The 21,073-nt window shown below is 43.7% G+C and overlaps 1 protein-coding gene across 6 annotated transcripts in view; it reads right to left on the reverse strand.

Annotated features, from left to right (window-relative positions):
* SPECC1L (sperm antigen with calponin homology and coiled-coil domains 1 like) overlaps positions 1-21,073 on the reverse strand; it is a 122,631-nt gene that overhangs the window by 59,920 nt on the left and 41,638 nt on the right. For all 6 annotated transcript variants that reach the window (XM_067700103.1, XM_067700104.1, XM_067700102.1 and 3 more), the window contains 4 exons: positions 17,724-19,354; positions 15,690-15,897; positions 5,026-5,099; positions 3,761-3,936 (listed from right to left, as the gene is read on the reverse strand). In XM_067700103.1, coding sequence (XP_067556204.1) covers positions 3,761-3,936; positions 5,026-5,099; positions 15,690-15,897; positions 17,724-19,354 — 2,089 coding nt within the window. The remainder of the gene's footprint in view (positions 1-3,760; positions 3,937-5,025; positions 5,100-15,689; positions 15,898-17,723; positions 19,355-21,073) is intronic.

Consider the following 21,073-nt stretch of genomic DNA (forward strand, 5'->3'; position numbering starts at 1 on the left):
AGCACATGCAGACAACTGATACCTGCTCTATCTAACATGCCATGCATAGGCGTGGAGATACAAAGAAATGAAATCAAAGCCCATACTCTTAAATTATTTTTTAAAAATGGTATAGTCACCAAATAGAATTTCTACAAAGGGGGAGGGGGGGAAAGCCTGGACGCGTATTGGTAACATGAATCTCCTACATGTTCAGTGTGAGTCAACTAAAAAAATCAATTCCACTTCATTTCTGGAAAGCTCTCATTCACTGAGCAAACACTGAAGTTTACATCTGGAAAGAGATTTCAGCTGCAGAGTTTGCATGTGTTATATAACTACAAGCCAGTTCATACTGTACAAAAATTAAGCCAGTCCGTAGGAAAATTTGTCTTTGGTGGCCATTTGGCTCTTATGACAGAGTTTTTTTGCCAAAATGCCTCATGCTTGGAAGTTTTAATAAAGAATGTACAATAGCCATTATCCAAATTTTTGGTCTTAGAGCCCTTTTCCACTCTTAAAAACTATTGAGGACCTCAAAGAGCTTTTGTTTATGTGGGTTACAGAGATTGACATTTACCATATTAAATATTTTAAATATTTAACTCATCTAAAAATAAACTCAGGGCTTATTAACATAATTAACATATTTTTATGAAAAACAACTATGTTTTCCAAATCAAAAAAATTAATAAGAAGAATAGCAATGTTTTTATTTTTTTAAAAAAAATTTATTTACTTATTTGGCTGCACCAGGTCTTAGTTGCGGCATGTGGGATCTTCCTGGACCAAGGATCAAACCCGTGTCTCCTGCATCGGCAGGTGGACTCCTAACCACCGCGTCACCAAGGAAGTCCAGGGAAGAATATTTTAATGATATTAAAACATAACTATGGCTATTCTTCTTTGATAAACACTAAAACACAATAAGTGGTAGTAACTTATAAGTTAGTTAAAATGTGGAACCTGAAACCATATGAATGAATGAAATTTTCCTACTCTGTCCATCTTGCACTTTTAACGCATATGGATTCTTTACCCACCCAGGATTGGCTGACATCATGCCCTGGTCATACGGAAAATACTGGTTCACAGAGTTACATGGATTTTCCAAGTGTCGGTGCCCGTCATTAAACAATCTACTCTTTAGGGCTTCCCTGGTGGCGCAGTGGTTGAGAGTCTGCCTGCCGATGCAGGGGACACGGGTTCGTGCCCTGGTCCGGGAAGATCCCACATGCCGCGGAGCGGCTGGGCCCGTGAGCCATGGCCGCTGAGCCTGCGCGTCCGGAGCCTGTGCTCCGCAGCGGGAGAGGCCACAACAGTGAGAGGCCCGCGTACCGCAAAACAAACAAACAATTTATTCTTTACAAGTCTCTTGTTAATATCACTAGGGATCTCATCAGGAAACTCTTTATGGGAAGCTGCTGAGCTTGCAATGGCAGATACAAGTTTTCCAAAATCCTAACATTCACTTAAAAGCCCATGTTTTATCATTGGTACCAAACACTGTTAGTTGCTTTCCTTGAAGTGACAGGCTCCCTTAATCATTTTCAAGAAATATCCACCAAACACTAAAGTCTGAATACCAATAGCTTGTGTCAGTCATTCTTAAGTAAAAATCCTCACTCCATGAAAAATGAAAACAGCACAAACTACAGTGACACGCAGTGCTCTCTTCCAGACTGCTGCACACCTGGGCACACAGCAGCAGATGCAGCAGCAGCTCCTTACGCGACTTCCCACCCATCTCATAGGACCTTAAAAAGAATACAGTGGGGGGGGGCTTCCCTGGTGGCGCAGTGGTTAAGAATCCGCCTGCCAAGGCAGGGCACACGGGTTCGAGCCCTGGTCCGGGAAGATCCCACATGCCGCGGAGCAACGAAGCCCGTGCGCCACAACTACTGAGCCTGCACTCTAGAGCCCATGTGCCACAACTACTGAAGCCCGCACGCCTACAGCCCGTGCTCTGCAACAAGAGAAGCCACTGCAATGAGAAGCCTGCGCACTGCAGCAAAGAGTAGCCCCTGCTCGCCGCAACCAGAGGAAAGCCCGCGCGCAGCAACAAAGACCCAACACAGCCAAAAAAAAAAAAAAAAAAAGAATACAATAGGGGACTTCCCTGGCAGTCCAGTGGTTAAGATTTCGCCTTCCAATGCAGGGGGTGAGGGTTCAATCCCTGGTCAGGGAGCTAAGATCCCATATGCCTCACGGCCAAAAAACCAAAACATAAAACAGAAGCAATATTGTAACAAATTTGATAAAGACTTTCAAAAAACAAATGGTCCACATCAAAAAGAAATATTAAAAAAAAAGAGAATATACTCAAGGACCAAGACAGAGTGATATTACTAATTTACTGCTACACCAAGGACATCTGTAAGTGAAACCGGCATTTTGAAAATGAGAGTGGCTGGTGGGGAAGAGCACAATGACCACGAGTACAATTTGGTGCCAAGGCCTTGATCCATCAACAACTGCTGTCCACCATCTGTGCAAAAAGTCAACACAGTGAAGAGGGCAAACAGCACGTCAGCATTATTATGAAAACAGTTTGACCTCGAAGAGCCCCTGAAAGGGCCCTGGGGACCCCTGGGTCTGTAGACCTCACTCTGAGAACTGCTGCTCTACACAATGCTACTTCTCTTAGGGGCACATCCTTTAAGTATGTGTCTCAAACACTGACAGGCTCTCGGGAGCCAGTGGAACAAGTCTCTCAGAGTAGAATTTCAGTCACTTGGGCTACCTTTCGAATGGAGCATTTCTATTCATTCAGTGGTACAAAGGAGGAAGGGTAATGTACTAGTGGAGAATTAATAATCTTCCAACTCATTCCTCCGTGTTCTGCTTATTAAAGAAGCCAAAGAAAAATGGTTTAACAATACTTCCCACTGGGCATCCACTAGACCTAGGCAACAATAAAATAAGACAGCTTTTCCAAGTTGGCCTGTTAAATATTTTTCTAAATTTTTTACCTAGGGCTGCTTAAGAATTGTTCAAAGTAATGAATAATCAAATTCTTCACAATAACCTCAAACTCTACTGATACTTAATAAAAATCTCAAAAACCACTCTCCCCCGCTCACAGATAGAATCTCACTAGGAACTCAGAGCACATCATCTAAGACTTTTTACGGGTTTCCAAAGAGCTCTATGTTAAATGGGAAAATACCTGTGTGTATTAAGCATAAGACAACTCCTCAAGCAAGCGGTGGAGAGAAATCAGCCTGCATCCTTCACCCGGGTCTCTAAAATACCTGCTAATGGACACTGGCCGTGGCCCTGAGCGCCATCCAGGGGTGTCTCACTTCAGCCCTACAACAACTCTGTGACACAAGCAGGACTGTGTCCACTGCAGAGACAAGCAAACTGAGGGCCTGAGCGAGCCCTCACACCCAGCAGAGGCAGAGCTGCACGGGGCCGAGTCTGTCTGCCTCCAGGGTCCACGCCCTCCGTGAGGAGTACAACCCAAAGAAGAGCAACGGGCTGGGACAGGGGACAGAGGACTGGTGGGAACCACAATGGACCACATGCCAGCGGCCACTCCAACCCCTCCAGAGTTGTTGACTACGGACACTGACAACAGCTCTGAAAGGCCACAGAGACCACACTACTTTACAGGGGTCACAGAGTGAGGCCAGAAAAGGTGAGTAACTTCCACTGGACCCAAACTCAATCACACCAGTGTCAAGCCTATGTTCTTTCCATAAAACCACATCACAGAACCATGACTCAAGTGCTCTCTATTGAAACGTAAGTACAGAGCTGGTTTGTCAAAACATACTTGCGTGACTTTATTTCCTCCAATTCTTTTGTGAGTTTCTCATTTTTTTCTTGAGCCTCATGTAATCGGCGCTTCAGATCACCAATCTCCTCTTGGGCTTCAGATTTAATGTCATTTGCGATGACCACCGCTGTCTGGAGATCAGCCTGAAACTGCCGCCATTCTGCTGATTCTTCCTACATTAAAAAACTAAACTTTTATTTCCAAAAGAGAGCAGTAAAGACTTATTTTAAAGCAATAAAATGTGTTTATGATTAGACTGCTGTAATGCACTATCTCAAATGATGACTAATTTCTTTTAAATCCCAGAGAATTGCTATTACCTATTTCTAACAGAAAACGTAATTATTTTTGGTGAATGTGTTCTTAGTGAGGAAAAGAGTTTCCAGCTGATCTGCCTACTGAGGCATCAGGCACTCAGGGTGCTCAGTATTAACAATGATAATGTCAAGCCTCCCTTCCTCATGGCAGGTATCAAAGTTAGTCTTACGAAAATAAACACAGCATTCAAAATGTACCTCTGAAAAGCTCTAGAAGGTAGATAAATGGTGTGTGAACCACAGTGAAAGATTTTACAGGGAAAAACTATAAATATCCTGACACCAAAAACTAACAGGAAAAAAAATCAAAAGTAAAGGAAAAGGAAGAGGAAGCCAGAAGAAAAACACTGAATTTAATCTAGGCAGACAAAAAATCACACAAAGAGAGGAGCTGAGGACCTGTACAGCCTGCTGCTTCCCGCAGCCTCCGTGGCCGGGCGTGCTCCTCAGGGCAGCCCCTCTCCCAGAGTTACAGCTGCTGACTGGGCCCAGTGCCCACCACCCCAAGGCAGCCTGAGCAACTGAGGCACAACCCAAACTACGAGTCCAGCTTCCCTGACCCTCTGTATCAGAGCAGAGCATTGCTGCCGTCGGCAAGCTGACCAAATCCACAGAAGACAGAAAACTCACAAGAAAAGCAGTTTAGTTTGGGACGCTTCATAATCCAGAGCTAATAAACTTTCTTTCCAAAATATAACACTTGCTTCCTAAATCCCTCTTTCTAAAGTTACCACTCATCAATTACTAGTACAATCTTGCAACCAGAATCTAGCACCAGTCCCACCCTGAAGTGACAGCAGTAGCTTTCTGCCCAAAGCCCAGTGGGCTCAGTATTGTAACAGTATCTGAAGCTTCAGACAAAGGAGTGGGGTCAACGACACCAAAGTGCTCAACTTTCAGAAAACTGTGCTTTCTAATGAGATAGTATGTGAAGATTTATCCTACCCGAAGTCGCCTGTGGAGTGTCTTGATTTCTCTTTCCATGTCATGTTTTTGGTCCTGGAGTTTTTTAACTGTATCTGAAAAGACCACAAAAGTTTAAATATTTATTCTTACAACTGTGTTCGAAAGGAATAATATAAAGGGAGGAGGTACTTAAATATGACATTCAGAACGTCATCCTGCCCAAAGGCTTCTTATTTTTAATACAAAACTTTAAAAGGAAAAAGGAATGTCCAATCCAAGTATAAACCAGTATTACTTTGTAAGGAAAATATCAAATTTAAATCACAACTTCTGGATGACTTCCTTCCTCAGCCTCTTAATTCTGAAACAAAAAGTTAAGTAAAATCAATTGTTAGAAACACACACACATTGTTGGCTCATAACCAATCAAAACAACACTGACTGCAATTAAAATGGGAGATTTTAATCAAAAGGGTTATTAATCTAAAGTATTTTTGCAAGCATCACTTACTTTACATGCTGGAATAAATTCCAGAAAAGTGGTGAATTAGTAAGATGTTTACAAACTTAATTATTTTGTAACTTGGGGGAGGTGCTATTTAATTCTATGCAAAGTCTTTCACAAAATAAAGGATTAAGTAAATCAATTTCTCAAATTATTTCTAGCATAATATGAATTTCCTTCCAACAATGTCATGCACTGTGAACATCTGATGAGCACCACTACTATGCAAAGGCCGATCTAGACAGAGTGGGGCTGCAAAGATGAAGACACAGCCAAGGCCAGTCCCCTGGGATCCAGAAATGTACAAGGAAGTCCCCTTCTATTTGGAGGTTCTGCTCAAAAACCCCTGCGTCAGGGGAAATGCCTGGGGAGGGCGCCATGCTGGTGCTGCTGCCCAGCGCCTCCCCACGGCTGGTCACTCCGACAGCTCAGGAGCCCATCACTGTCTCTCTGGTTAAGCACCAGAGCAGGCACTTACACCTGGTGACAAACACTCTGACTTCACCGACGCCCCCCTGCAGCAGAGCCCTGTCCTTTCTGTGTTCCGACTCTGCCTTACACAGCCTTGTTGCTGCCACTGCCAACAGGGGTGCGTTTCTTCACACAGAGGCTGAGCACACCTCAGAGCCAGGAGCCACATGCCGAGGTTGCAGCCCCAGCACAGGTAGGCCTGTAGAGTAGAGCAAGTGTAAAAGTACACAAGCTAATGGAAGCAGAAGAGAAAGCAATCCTAAGGTCATTACCTAGCATCACGTGTTTCAATATTCCATTGCCAGAACTTAACTGTTTATTGTCAGGGATGTCAAACCATGGACACTGGTGTTTCTGAGTAAACATTCCCCCTACTCCTTACACGTAGCAGAGGGAACCCAGGCACCGCCAACACCTGTGTGCAACAACATGTACCCAAAACACCTCTTAGGCTGTTAGCTTCCAATCAAGACCCTGAAGTATGAGCAGGCTGATGCTTTTTCTGAGACTGCTCCACGTCTTCCTTCTCCGAATTCCACGAGGAACCTGCTCTGCTGAAACCTCTGAAACCTTAATTCAATGTTGATACATTTGTGTTCTGACATTTTTAAAAGGCATGAATTCACTTCAGTAACAATATAAAGTCTAGAATATTTATAACAATTATATGTGTAATGATTACTATAAATACATAATAATGATGTTTTCTAAAGCTGAATAAAAAAATAAATGAGGGGCTTCCTTGGCGGTGCAGTGGTTAAGAATCCGCCTGCCAATGCTGGGGACACAGGTTCGATCCCTGGTCCAGGAAGATCCCACATGCGCGGAGCAACTAAGCCCGTGTGCCACAACTACTGAGCCTGCGCTCTAGAGCCCATGACTCACAGCTACTGAGCCCGAGTGCTGCAACTACGGGAGCCTGCGAGCCTAGAGCCCGTGCTCCGCAACAAGAGAGGCCACCACGATGAGAAGCCTGAGCACTGCAATGAAGAGTAGCCTCTGCTCGCTGCAACTTGAGAGCTCGCGTGCAGTAACGAAGACCCAAAAGCAGCCAAAAATAAAATAAATAATAAATAAAATTAAAAAATAAATAAATGAGAACTTCCCTGGTGGCACAGTGGTTAAGAATTCGCCTGCCAATGCAGGGGACACGGGTTTGAGCCCTGGTCCAGGAAGATCCCACATGCCGCGGAGCAACTAAGCCCCTGTGCCACAACTACTGAGCCTGCGCTCTAGAGCCCACGAGCCACAACTACTGAGTCCGCGTGCTGCAGCTACTGAAGCCCATGCGCCTAGAGCCCGTGCTCTGCAACAAGAGAAGCCACCGCAATGAGAAGCCCGCACACCACGATGAAGAGTAGCCCCCACTCACTGCAGCTAGAGAAAGCCCGCACGCAAAAACCAAGACCCAATGCAGCCAAAAATAAAATAATAATACATAAATTTTAAAAAGATTAAAAAAAATTTTTAATTAAAAAATGAGATAAAACATGGGTGGAAAAAAAATGGCCATTTTTGGTAGCTAGTAGTCAATTTCCTCCCATTCATCACCCCAAAATTATTCCAAAAAGTTAGGGCCTATGAAATAAAAAGTTAATTAATTACTTTTACTCAGTAATTCAACAAACTGCTCATAAGTACCTACTTTGTATCAGACTTTTTTACAAGGTGCATGAGATATAAGGGAAAGGAAGAAAGGTACAGTTCCTACCCTTTTAGAGACAGAAAAGAGGATGTTTTCACATGCAAAGGATTAAACTTTAAAAGTCTGTCTCGGGCTTCCCTGGTGGCGCAGTGGTTGAGTCCGCCTGCCGATGCAGGGGACACGGGTTCGTGCCCCGGTCCGGGAAGATCCCACATGCCTCGGAGCAGCTGGGCCCGTGAGCCATGGCCGCTGAGCCTGCGCGTCCAGAGCCTGTGCTCCGCAACGGGAGAGGCCACAACAGTGAGAGGCCCATGTACCGCAAAAAAAAAAAAAAAAAAAGTCTGTCTCTATACAAGCTGCTTCAGACCTCATTTAACCTGGAAACTTAATGGGCAAACGGGCCACCCAATTTGGCTGAGGGCAAAGTGGACAAGCAGGTGAGTGAGTGAGTCCAATACCCTGACCTGAACCTCCAGAGGAAAGGATGACTCTGGAACCAGCAGGGAACTTGGCTCCGTATGACCTACATGTAGATGAAATCAGGGTCTTGGTGATATTACCAGACATAGACAAGGAATAAGGACAGAAGCTAAAATATTTCTAGTGTGGAAAACACTAGGGGTTACACCTTTCATTTACACTATATTTATGTACAAAAAATATTTTATAATTAAAACAAGCAAACAAAAAAAATGTGTAATTTCTCCTCTGCTGCAAATCCTTTGTCTTTTCTTTTGGTCACAAAGGATCTATCTAGGTAACTTACATGAGACAGATGACAGCAAATCTTGCTGCAGCCCACTTTAACATCTGGTGCCTTGATTCCCAGGTGACACTTTAAGCCACGTGGCCATCTTAGACTGATCATAAAATCTCAAATTTCATTCATTTATTTTGTTCTTATCCTTTTCTCACCAACCTCTACATTCACGGCCACAGAATTCACATGATCACTACTCTTAAAGGACATTCTTTTACCCTCAGCACTACGTTATTTATTGTTGGCATGTCTTCTTTTAAACAGAAGGGAAGCTGGCAGCCAGTGGACATATTCAGACCGAATAAAGTGCACTTCAAGTGTCTCCAGGGAATTTGATTTAAACTTTACAAAAGCATTAAAAGTGACAACAAGCTTTTCCTCCCTGGAAACAAAGACGTCTATGCTCCAGTTCTCGCTGTGAAGAGGCTTATTAGCAAACGGCCGCCTCTCCCAGTGACCAGTCACACAGGGCAGCTTAGCCTGCAACTCTGGGGCCTCTAAACGCAGTTTCCTTCCTCAAAGCTTTAAGTGTGAGAGACACTGCCATCTATTGTCTTCAACTCAAATGTAACATTAAATTCTATCAAAGAACAGAAGAACTACTATGATCTCATTTTTAAAATTATAACTCAATTTTACAATGTTATCTTTATTCTAGAAATCAGGTAAATTTCTATTCTCATTGTTATTAGTCCAACTTTGCTCTGAACAATTCTGGGCACTGCCCTGCCCATTTAATAATGGGGTTCATAATCTTTTTCACCACCGAGACCTATCATCACCAACAAAACCAGATCCATCAACCAGGCCTCCATGCTGGTTCCAGTTACAGGTCAATCACTCTTGAGGGTGTCACTGGGCAGCTACCACGGCACAGGATCTACCTACGACCCTTGGGGTGTAAAGTAATGAAAGTTCCACCAACCTTTCCTGCCCTCTGAGTCCCAGAAAACCCTTAGGGTACAGATACCCGAGTACTCAAGTCAGACTCCTGCATCTGGTCAAGAACCTCCAACTGCCATCAGGTGCAATTTTTAGAGGAAGGGAAAGGACCAGAGGAACCTATCAGTTAAAGCTCCACACCTCAGGGGCAGGGGAACAGGGCAGGTGGTGTATCCAACTACCAGACCACAGCTTTACTCCCAAACCAGAACTCCTGATGCAGGAAGAGGACACACATGAGTTTCAAATAAACCATTTACTATTTTTATTTGTCTTTTTTCTTTTTTTAAAATGTTTTGGCCGCACCACGTGGCATGCGGGATCTTAGTTCCTCGAACAGGGATCAAACCTGTGCCCCCTGCAGTGGAAGCAGAGTCTTAACCACTGGACTGCCAGGGAAGTCTCTGTCTCTGTTTTTTAATTTTTATTTTACTCATTTTTATCCCCCTCCAAAAAAGTAAATATAACTTTTACCCCTTGATTCTAAAAGTAATGCACGCTCACAGTAACAAGTCTGGAAAACAGAAAATGGTGACAAAAATAAGATTACCTAGCATTTACATTTGGCATATATCTTTCCAGATTCCATATATGTGTGTATTATTTTTAAAGAAAAATGAAATTATACTATTTATACTGCTTCACAAGCCCTTCCATTAAGCAGTAGATACTGGACACCTTTATCAATAAATACAGACCTACAGCACCATTTTGATGGCCATGATAGATGGCCATCGATTGGTTGGCCATCAATGTCTATCAATTGGATATATCATGATTTGTCTCAGCAACCTCCTATTAATGAACAGCCAGAAGGGTTCCAATTTTTGTTATAAACACTATAAGTGTCTTTACAGTTTTTCAGATGTTACTTGAAGACACATTTCTAGAAGTAGAAGAAGTGAAGGACCATTTGAAACTATCAACAGGATCCAAGTCAATCCATTAGAAGGTTCTAGCTCAAAAATACAGAATTTTTTTTTGAGAAGTCACCACGTTAGAGCATTTATGGTACAGAATACACTGAAATCGGTATTTCTTAGGGAACACCATTATGCCTGGCTACAATTTCAGTGTAATGTTGTATTTAAAACTTTTATGGTTTTAATTACAGAAGTAATATACTCAGCTCATCCTCTGTGCGACTTGCCTTATTTTGTGCACACATTTCTCCGTGCCTTGTTTATTTTGGCTGATGAAAGAGCAGCCACAGTAGGGATGTGCTAGGCACATGGGTTATTAACTAGATCTCGACTTCTGAAAATACAGGTAGCTTCCAAGTTTCTGTGGTAACCAGCAACTCTGCAGCAAGCATCCACATCTATGTATACATTTGCAAACTTGTAAGAATGTTTCTGAAGAGCAGGTTTCTGGAAGTGGATTGCTAAATTACTGTTGTACTTGAAAAATTATGATCAATACTCCAAAAAAGCTGCAGTATATGAGAGGACCCTTCCTCCTCTCTTACACCTTAGCAATCTTTTCAATTTTTCACACCTGCATCTTGTTTTGAGTTTCTTTGCTTTTTTAAAAGTCAAGCATCTTTTTGTGTCTTTTTCTGACTTATCCATTCATACACTTGATTTAGCTAATGGGTTATTCTAGTCTTATTGATGTACAGAATCTCTTTACATATTTGACATGCATTATAAATATTTCTCTCAATGTCATTTATTTCTGCAACTTTGCTGAATTGAAAATTTCAATTATACATAGTCAAATATGAGACTTTTTTCCATTAAGCCTTCCAAGTATTCTACCTTCCAGGCTTTTCTCATCACAGAATTACACAGCTTTCCTCTATTTCCTTCTGCTCCTTCTCTAATCTCAAGCTACCCTTGTTCACCACTGTCGCTAATGTTCCATGTATCAGGATGTCAGGCCCTAGCCCGAATCTTGGGAACTACAGAGGGCAGGAAAAGGGCAGGACTTAACTGCAAGCATGCACAGAGCATTACTATGCAGACACTAAGTGGTTGATAAGGTCGCAACTGAGCCAGACCTGAGGTCTCGCTGGTGTCACTACTCGTAATACTAGTCAGCTTTGGTTTGCTGGGCAAGTTATTACCTTTATTTTTGGGGATTCAGCTGAGCTGCTTCTTTATGCTGTTTCTCCCTTAAGCTCTTCTAAGGTGTTAAGTGTCTAATAAGTCCTGGCTGGTCTTTCTTACTTGTAAAGAATGATTAGATCAGTGACTCCTGCATGCTTCTCAACAGAACAAACGGCTAAAGGCTCTGCTGATGACACGAGCCTGCAGGGTGGGTGGGGCCCTCTGGATGTACAAGATGGAACGGGCGGCTTCTGCTGAGGCAACAGGTGTATGTGTGTGTGTATCAGTTTCACTGCAGGGCCAAGTTGCCTTTCCCTCTAGGTGGTCTTCTCTTTAAGACAACAGGGCAGGCTGCAGTTACTTCTGGCACAGTGTGAAGGTCGTGCTGGGAGTCCCTGGCACCATACTCCCACCTTACTTAGAGGTGAGCGCAGCAGCAGCCTGGGGGCAAACACCAGAGACAGCCCCGACAGAGGAGGGGGCGGTACAGTGTAGCAATCCCTTACACTGTGGCCTGAGACCGCTGCTGGCCCCAGGGCCCTATGATCCCTGATGTGGAGGTTTCAGTGCCCCCATCCCCAGGGCTCTGCTGGGAACATTATTACTCAGAGCTTTAGTGTTCTCCTAAACTGCAGAATGTTCTATTCTGATTGATTTCTCCACAGCCAATTCCATCAGCTTTATATAAAGTGTTCCAGAAATTACCCCAAATTGCTGACCTACTGATAGGACCCTTCCCCTGTTTTCTATCTTTGCTCAAGCTCATTGTAATTTTTATATCTCTCCTGCCATGTCACTTGGACTTTGGAAGGGAAAGGAAGTATGTATGATCTCAGGCCATCATCTTGAACTGGAAGTCTTAACAGTAGTTACTGAGTGACTTTTTATATCAAATCTTTCCAGCTCAGATGCTGTTGAGAAGTACCGCAGGCCAGGTCTACGCAGCACAGCACTGATGTTCTCTGGGAGGCCGCCTGGACTCCCAACTACATGATACACCTGTGATACTGTCCCACAGATATCACTGATACTCTACTCATTTTTTCCAATCTTTTTTCTCTCTGGATAATGTCTACTGATTGGTTTTCAAGTTCACTGGCTCTTCTGCATCTCTAATTTGTTGTTTAAATGACTCTGTAACTTGTTATATTAGCTGTTTAATTTTCTAGTTCCAGAATACCTACTAGGTTCTTTTTTTTTACAGTTTTTATTTCTCTGTGGAGATTTGCTATTTGTTTGTCATGATGAGCGTATTTTCCTCTACACCCTGAGTACAGTTACAGTAGCTGTTTTAAAATCCTGTCCATTAATACCAAAGTCAGAATCGCTTTGGGGTAAATGAGGAGTGACTGCCAATGGGTGCAGGATTTCTTTTGGGGGTGATAAAAAAGTTCTAAAATTGACTATGGTGATGGTTTCATCCACAGAAGAATATCTCAATTTCCCAATTAATAGCATTCCCTGTCATCGAGTCCCTTATACCAAGTGCTGACTTAGCATCAATCCCAAATGCTAGAATTCTCTAGGAAGAAAATTAACTCCTATCAGACTATGGAGATGTAACAACAAATTATAATGCATGAAACTTGTTTGGATCCCAGTCCCTATAAAAAACTATAAAGGACATTTTGGGGACAGCTGGGAAAATCTTCACATGGGGTATTAGATGATGCTAAGAAATTACGACTAATTTTACTAGATGTGATAACGGCATTGTGGTTTCGAGGAGGATGTTTAGAAGGTGCATGCTGAAATATTTAGAAGTTAAGTATCAAGAAGTCCACAGCTTACTGCCAACTGATTCAGTTAAACACACACATACAGAAGGCGAACACTGCAAAATGCTACCCACTGTCACATCCTGGCAGGAGGTGCTAACTACCACACTACTCTCACAGTATTTCTATACATTTCAACTTTTCATTTCAAAAAACTGGGGAGAGAAACTACATGGCTAAAAAAAAATTTATTAAGGTTTTACAGCCTTTTTTTTTTTTTTTTGCGGTACGCGGGCCTCTCACTGTTGTGGCCTCTCCCGCTGTGGAGCACAGGCTCCGGACGCGCAGGCTCAGCGGCCATGGCTCACGGGACCAGCCGCTCTGCGGCATGTGGGATCTTCCCGGACCAGGGCACGAACCCGCGTCCCCTGCATTGGCAGGCGGACTCTAAACCACTGCGCCACCAGGGAAGCCCTTTTCAGCCATTTTATGGTTAAAATTCATACAATGTCAATGTAACTTTTATTTTGGCAATGATAAGGAAAATTTTGTCCCAGGAATCCTTATCACCTAACAGTTTTCTAGCTATTACCCCAATTACCACAAGGTGTCACTCTTTCCACATTCAAATCAAAGGGTTTGCAAGGGAAAAGGCTATTCTTATCAGTACAAAATGGAAAACACACTGAACTCCCAAGTTAATCTGAAAAACTTTAGAACCTCTTATATTTAGGAAGTAAAATTAGATAACTTTCTCAGTTCAGTGACAATGAAATACAGACTAGATATAAATGTTAAACTAAAAGTTTTTTTAAACTTTAGATGAAAAAGTTCATCACTATGTAAGAAATACAATCCCACAATCCACTACTTCAGTATCCAGATACTCTGGAATATTCCAAATGACCCTGGGGTCAACCTACAGATGCTGGGTCAACTAGCCAGAGCTCAGAACTGCCACCAGACGCATTTAGGGCTCCTGCAAATGACTGTCTCTTACCTGGAAATATCAATAGTTCAAACCTCCCCTCCACCCCACCTCTGTATCCACAGCCCAGGAGCTCTGGCTACTGTATTAACACGCTGTATCTGCCTGTCAATCCGCTGTCAGGGAATAAATAGTAAACCGTCAGTGCTCAAAGGAGCAGCATCATGAACCAGAAATTTTAAGAGCTTTAACCAAGGCATCCAAAAAGGTTACCTCCATTCTCCCTGTCCCCACCAGGCCATCATTAAAGTGTATTACAACTTAAAATCTGTTAAATTTGAGGAATCTAGATGAAGAACACATAAGAATTTCTTAAATGTATTATTTGGAAATAATTTCAAACTTACGAAAAGGTGCAAGAAGTAACACAAAGAACCAAACACCCATTTACCTCCTTCTCAGATTCGCCTACTGTTAATAGTTTACCATTGGTTTTATCATTTGCTATCTCCTATCCCTGTCCGTCTGCCTCTAATTGTCCCTTTTTCCTGAACCCTTAAGGATATACATCACAGTCCTTCACCCCTGAATATTCAGTGTGTGGTTCCCAAGAATACACAGACACAGCTGGGTTATCAACTTCATAAATTTATACTGACACAATACGTTTACCTAATCTCACACACATTCCAGTTCCATCACCACACCTTTACAGCAGCTCCTGACAGCCCTGGAGCCAGTGCAGGCACAGGGAGTGCATGGGTTGTCCTCCTCAGCCTCCCACAGCCTGGAATTTTCCCTCAGCCTTTGTCTTTTATGACATTGGCATTTTTGAGGATATAGCACCATTCGATCCTGCACTTTTAGTACAACATTCCTCATTTTTTGTCTGTTTAATGTTTCTTTATGATTAACTGAAGCTATGCCTCAGCCAGAATACAGCCTAGCGATATCCATGTGCCTCTGTCACTTACATGATCACCCAATCACCAGGTCACAGTGTTGCCCAATTGTTCCACTGTGTAATTTCTGGTTGTTTCTTTTTCCTCACTTGTAACATAATAAACAGTCTGTGGGAAGACATTTTAAGATCATGCAAATTTCTGTTCCTCATCAAATTTTCCACACAGAAATGCTTTGTACTATTTTTGCAACTTTTTTTAAAGTCTGAAATACTTCCAAAACAGTTTTTTAGAATCTTTTAAAAAGCAAACAAAGCAACTCAAAATCTGAGTTTCAAGTCTACCTGATCATAAAATCTCCGTGAAAGGGAGGAATATTAAACAAATAAACAAAAACCTGTGCCTCAGGCATAAGATTATAAAGGATAAATATTTTTTGGTCTCAGTATACTTGCAACCACTAGACATTGACAACAAATGGCTTTTCCTAAGATCTAGAAAGTTAACAACCCCATTAGCTTCTCACTTAAATGATTTTCCATAATTAAGCAGTTTTAAAGAGATGCTTCCACTTAACAGTCCTTTAGGAGCCAAATAGCAGCCGGAAGACTGCCAATGGCCATGGGAAGCTCTTGCCCACACGCGTATCTGCCGGCCACTGTGCTCCTGCCTTTGAACCCCTGCCCCCCAGGCAGAGCCACGCCCCCACCCCCACCCCGTCACTTTGCTACTTAGAACGCAAACTCTTCCCACACGTTAAGACAGGTGGGACCTCACTTACTCTCTAAGTCGGAGATGATGAGGTTGTCATGAAGCTTCACCGCCCGGTGCTGTTCTACTTCGTCTTCAAGTTCAAAGATCGTTTCTTTCATGTCACTCCTTTCTGTCTCTTTTTCTTCCAGCTCTGATCTTAATTTTTCTAATGTCATATTCAGATCTTCTATTTGCTTCTTAGCTTCTTCTTGGAAGGCTCTGTATTCATCTTCTACCTGTGCAAAATTGATAGTGCAGATCAGAAAAGTAAGAGTTGTTCTAAGATAAGTCCTAGGACAGAGGCACACCTTGTCTCAGCAGGGAGCTGAGCGTGAGCTGCTCTGCGTGAGCAAGAACGACCTGTGTAATAACTGGGTGGAAGGCGCTCTCCAGTAACATGGACTTCACACAGTATGCTTAAGCATGATCTGCTGCCACATCACTGACTGAAATTACACTGACATCTCACTGAACTTCACTACATTATTTATGAGGAAATTTTGGAAATTTTCCCTTCTCCAAAGTTTGGACTGAAGGCATGCATCTGATTAATGATTAACATGCTTTCCCACAAAAATGATGTCTGATTTGTGACAGTTTCAAAATCAAATTAAAAATGGAAACAAAAAAGTTCTCTAATATAGTCAGTGTTAGTTCATAGTGGCCCCCAATATACATGCTCTGACAAATACCACATCTCCTAAACTGTATCTATGAAAGTTGTCACTTAAAAAATTAAGGTTTATATTATTCAAATTTTGAGCAAAGATATACTGTTTCCTACTTTAAAAAATTTTTGCACTGAAACAGGAAATAAAATGTAAGCTAGGATAATTAGATAAGTCATGCAAATAAACACTACATCGGGGACTTCCCCGGTGGTGCAGTGGTTAAGAATCCACCTGCCAATGCAGGGGACACAGGTTTGATCCCTGGTCTGGGAAGATCCCACATGTGTCAGAGCAACTGAGCCTGCGCTCTAGAGCCCGCAGGCCACAACTACTGAGCCCACGTGCCACAACTACTGAAGCCTGCACGCCTAGAGCTTGTGCTCCGCAACAAGAGAAGCCACCGCAACGAGAAGCCTTTGCACTGCAACAAAGAGCAGCCCCTGCTCGCCGCAGCAAGAGAAAGCCTGTGCACAGCAACAAAGACCCAATGCAGCCAAAAAAATAAATACATTTATTTAAAAAAAAAAAATAAACACTACATCAGCAACCGCGTGGGGCTGGCGACTGCCAGCAACCCTGGGCTGCAGTTCTGACTGAGTCCTCACTATCACACTGCGTGTAAAAAAAAGGGGGCTGGGGCTTCCCTGGTGGCGCAGTGGTTGAGAGTCCACCTGCCGATGCAGGGGACACAGGTTCGTGCCCCAGTCCGGGAAGATCCCACATATCGTGGAGCGGCTGGGCCCGTGAGCCATGGCCGCTGAGCCTGCGCGTCCGGAGCCTGTGCTCCGCAATGGGAGAGGCCACAACAGTGAGAGGCCCGCGTACTACAAAAAAAAAAAAAAAAAAAAAAGGGGGGCTGGACCAATGATCACTAAGGCCCCACCAGCAACAAACCATGGGCCTCTAAGAAATAGGAGCCTTCACACTCCAAAAGTAATTTTAAATCATAACAGAACTCTACTTGAAAAACTACAACCACAAAAGGATAAGAAGAGGCAGACATTGCTGGTCCCACAGATTGGAATACTGGCTCTCTGTTTTTCTTATGCCAAACTACACTACAGAGGAGGATGTAAAACTGCATGACACACTCCCCTGGGCATGCCCAGAACTAGGCACAACTTCTGTTACAACTTCAGTTAGTTGTAACTCCAGCCCCATCCTCTCACAGGCAGGAAAACAGTAACAAAGTACCAGCGAGTGGAAGTGACGTTATTATAAGAATACTTTTCACTCCATCCCAATACAAGAAAACCATTCAGAAGCTTAAAAAAATATCTGATTAACAAAAGCTAATGACACACCACCAGGGCTGCTGGCTCTCAGTAAGCATGCCATGTACTGCAGCCGCATAACACTGGTCCAGAACATTCTATCTACTTAAACAGTACCTTTGCGATGGCGTCCTGCAATCGATTGGCATCGTTCCGGGTGTGAGCCAGATCTTCCTGCAGGCTACTGGCCAGAGTCTCTGCTTTTTCTTTGTCCAGCCTGACACTCTCCAGGAGATCCTGAATGTCAGACTTGTCTCCGGAGTTATGGATGGAATATAGCTCCGCCACTTTCTGCTTCTCGTTCTCCAGCTGGGCCTTCAGGCGATTCATCTCGATCTGGTCACTGGCCACTGTGGCTTTGAACTCCTCCAGTGTGGCTGCCAAGGCTGCCTTGCCCTTCTGCTCAGACTCAACGATTCGCTCCATGTGGTGGTTGCGCTCCTTGAGTGCCCCGATCATCTCCTGAGCTTCCTTGTTGTCTTGCTCAGCCATCTTCAAAGTATTGCTTAAATGCTGCTGGACGCCAAGAAGCTGCTCCCGTTCAAAACGGGTGTTCTCAGCTAGATCCATGTAGCGTTGCTCCAGTTCCATGTAGCGTCCACTTTTTACATCTTCGTCTATGACATAGGAAATGTGATGCTCATCTAGAAGGGAGCGGAAATATTCGATCTGTCGGCTGAAGTGTTCCAACTTATCGCTTTGCTGACATAACGACTCCATGAGAATCACCTTCTCCTCTCCGAGCCTTTCGTTTTCGCTGTTCAGCTCCTGGGTGATCTGCTGTAGATCAGCGAGCTCTTGCAGAGTCGCCTGAAGTTCCTCACTCGTACTGTGTTGGTTCTCCTCCATCTGGTGTATCCGTTCCGTCAAACAAGCGACGGACACTTCGCTGGCGTTCCCGCTGCTCCCCTTCCGAGAGCGCTCTATGCTCGGAATGCCTTCTGACTCCGAGGACGATGGTGCGTCCAGGGCGTCATCGCTGGATGTGAGGGGCTGGTACACCTCGCTGCACTCGCTGTCCAGGTTGTCCATAGAGTTACTGTGCTGATGGTCCATGAGGGTGTTTTCATCCTGGCTCAGGAGATCCTCCACTGACCCAGGGGCAGAGCCCTCCACCGAGGAAGTCAGAGTGCCCCCTCCATCGCTCTGGTTACCAGGGGTGATCTCTGGGCTCAGGGACTGATAGCCAAACAGTTTTTCGGAATGGTCTAGCCTCTGCTCCAGGGAGAAGCCCAGTGCGTTCAACCTGTCCTTTAGCATTCTGTTTTCATTTTTCAGCTGGTTGAGCTCCTCGCGGATGGCAGTATTCTGTTCCTGTAACTGCAATAAAGTGGACTCGACGTCGGTGGGCTGGTGAACAATGATGGCTTCCTTCTCGGACTTCTCATCCCCCTCAGGAGGGTCCTCGTTAATGCCCAGCTGAGCACGCATGTCTCGGAGTTCATTTCTCAAATGTAAAATCTCCACGTCTTTGGTTTTTGCCAATGTGAGAAGATCCTTCACTTTGGCTTCCAGAGCAGCTTTGTCACTGATCTGATTGTCCGATTTGGACTTGCTCATACGAATGTCGCATTCCGTAGCCGTGCGACTGCGGGAACGTTTAGCCAACGCCATGTCATTAGCCCCCTGACCTGCAGAAGGTAGTTTTTTGCTCTGGTTTAGTCGGGTACGTTCACGTAGTCTTTCTCTAGTAGAACTGGATTCTTTATTACCTGTGGAAGTGCTCCGCTTGGTTGAAGAACTTGTGCCTACATGTTTAAGACAAAGAATATAAGGCAAAAACTTAGCAATAGAAAGGCACATAGTGGGACTTCCCTGGTGACGCAGTGGTTAAGAATAAGCCTGCCAATGAAGGGGACACAGGTTCGATCCCTGGTCCGGGAAGATCCCACATGCCGCAGAGCAACTAAGCCTGTGCACCACAACTACTGAGCCTGCGCTCTAGAGCCCATGAGCCACAACTACTGAAGCCCATGCACCTAGAGCCCATACTCTGCAACAAGAGAAGCCACCACAATGAGAAGCCCATGCACTGAAACAAAGAGTAGCCCCTGCTCGCCGTAACTAGAGAAAGCATACGTGTAGCAACAAAGACCCAACGCAGCCAAAACTAAATAAATAAATAAAAGAAAGGCACATAGTTATGCCCCAGGTTGAATGAGATATAATCTAAGGATCTATAATCATAATCACACAGTGATTCTGACCTACACTAATTCTGCCTGAGAGTCTGGTTACTGTAAAGTTGTTTCCTCCAAACTGGAAAATCAATCATCTTTTAATTATCAATTAAATGAAGCTATTACTGAGTTGAATACCGCAAAGGGGTGAGTTTTATGGAATGTGAATTATATCTCAATAAAGCTTTCACATTAAAAAAAAGCTATACACATGAACTTGAATCCCAAACCATGGCTTTCAACAGGTGGCCAGGGACATAGTATCTAGGGCAAGCCAGATGAAGGTGACTCTAGGGATAGCCAGTCAGGTAGCAAACTAACTGCAGAAACAGACAGTGAAGGAAGATTACAGATGACCAGAAGTGAGAGGCAGCCTGTGGACAAACAAAAAACCTAAGCTACCTACAATAACCACAAAAACTATGATCAAAGTAAATGCAAAAAATTTTTCACACCATAAAATGCCACAAAATAGTACCAATAACAAGAATTATTAGAATAGACAACATGCACTTATACTTACTACACACACATATTAACACTTCATACACATTTACACAAGCTTCATTATCATCATCCTGTTTTATAGACAAAGAAACCCAAAAAGAGATGTTAAATAATCTGCTGACATCCCACAGGTAATACATGGATGAGCCAAGATTTACACACAGGCAGGCAGTCTAAGCAGTATGCCACTCTGCCTCCCTAAGTGTTCGAAAACGATGATGCATCACTGCCAAGTTATAACAGCACGTTCGTCAAATATGCTGCACAAGGCACACCATTACTTAACTGCTAAAATTTTAAACCTGTGCAAACAATTGACATGATCATGTATTTAATATAAAAAGAACAGGAGTATGTTTAAATACCCACAAACACTTAAGGAAATCATTAGACTATTTTTTACTTTGAAAAATAAGTCCTAGACCTGACCAATAAATATTTTTAAAGAACCAACTGGTTCTTTATGTGGCAGGCACCAGGCTAACCAGGTAACGGGGAGTAACAGGTCTACACGAGGGCTTCCCTGGTGGCGCAGTGGTTGAGAGTCCGCCTGCCGATGCAGGGGATGCGGGTTCGTGCCCCGGTCCGGAAGGATCCCGCGTGCCGTGGAGCGGCTGGGCCCATGAGCCGTGGCCGCTGGGCCTGCGCATCCGGAGCCTGTGCTCCACAACAGGAGAGGCCACAACAGTGAGATGCCCGTGTACAGCAAAAAGAAAAAAAAAAAAAAAATTGAGATGTAGAAACAAACTGCTGCTAATGAAGGAAGAAAGAATGGTAGGA

Source organism: Pseudorca crassidens, chromosome 12 (assembly GCF_039906515.1).
Source record: "Pseudorca crassidens isolate mPseCra1 chromosome 12, mPseCra1.hap1, whole genome shotgun sequence".
Taxonomy (NCBI): Eukaryota; Metazoa; Chordata; class Mammalia; order Artiodactyla; family Delphinidae; genus Pseudorca; species Pseudorca crassidens.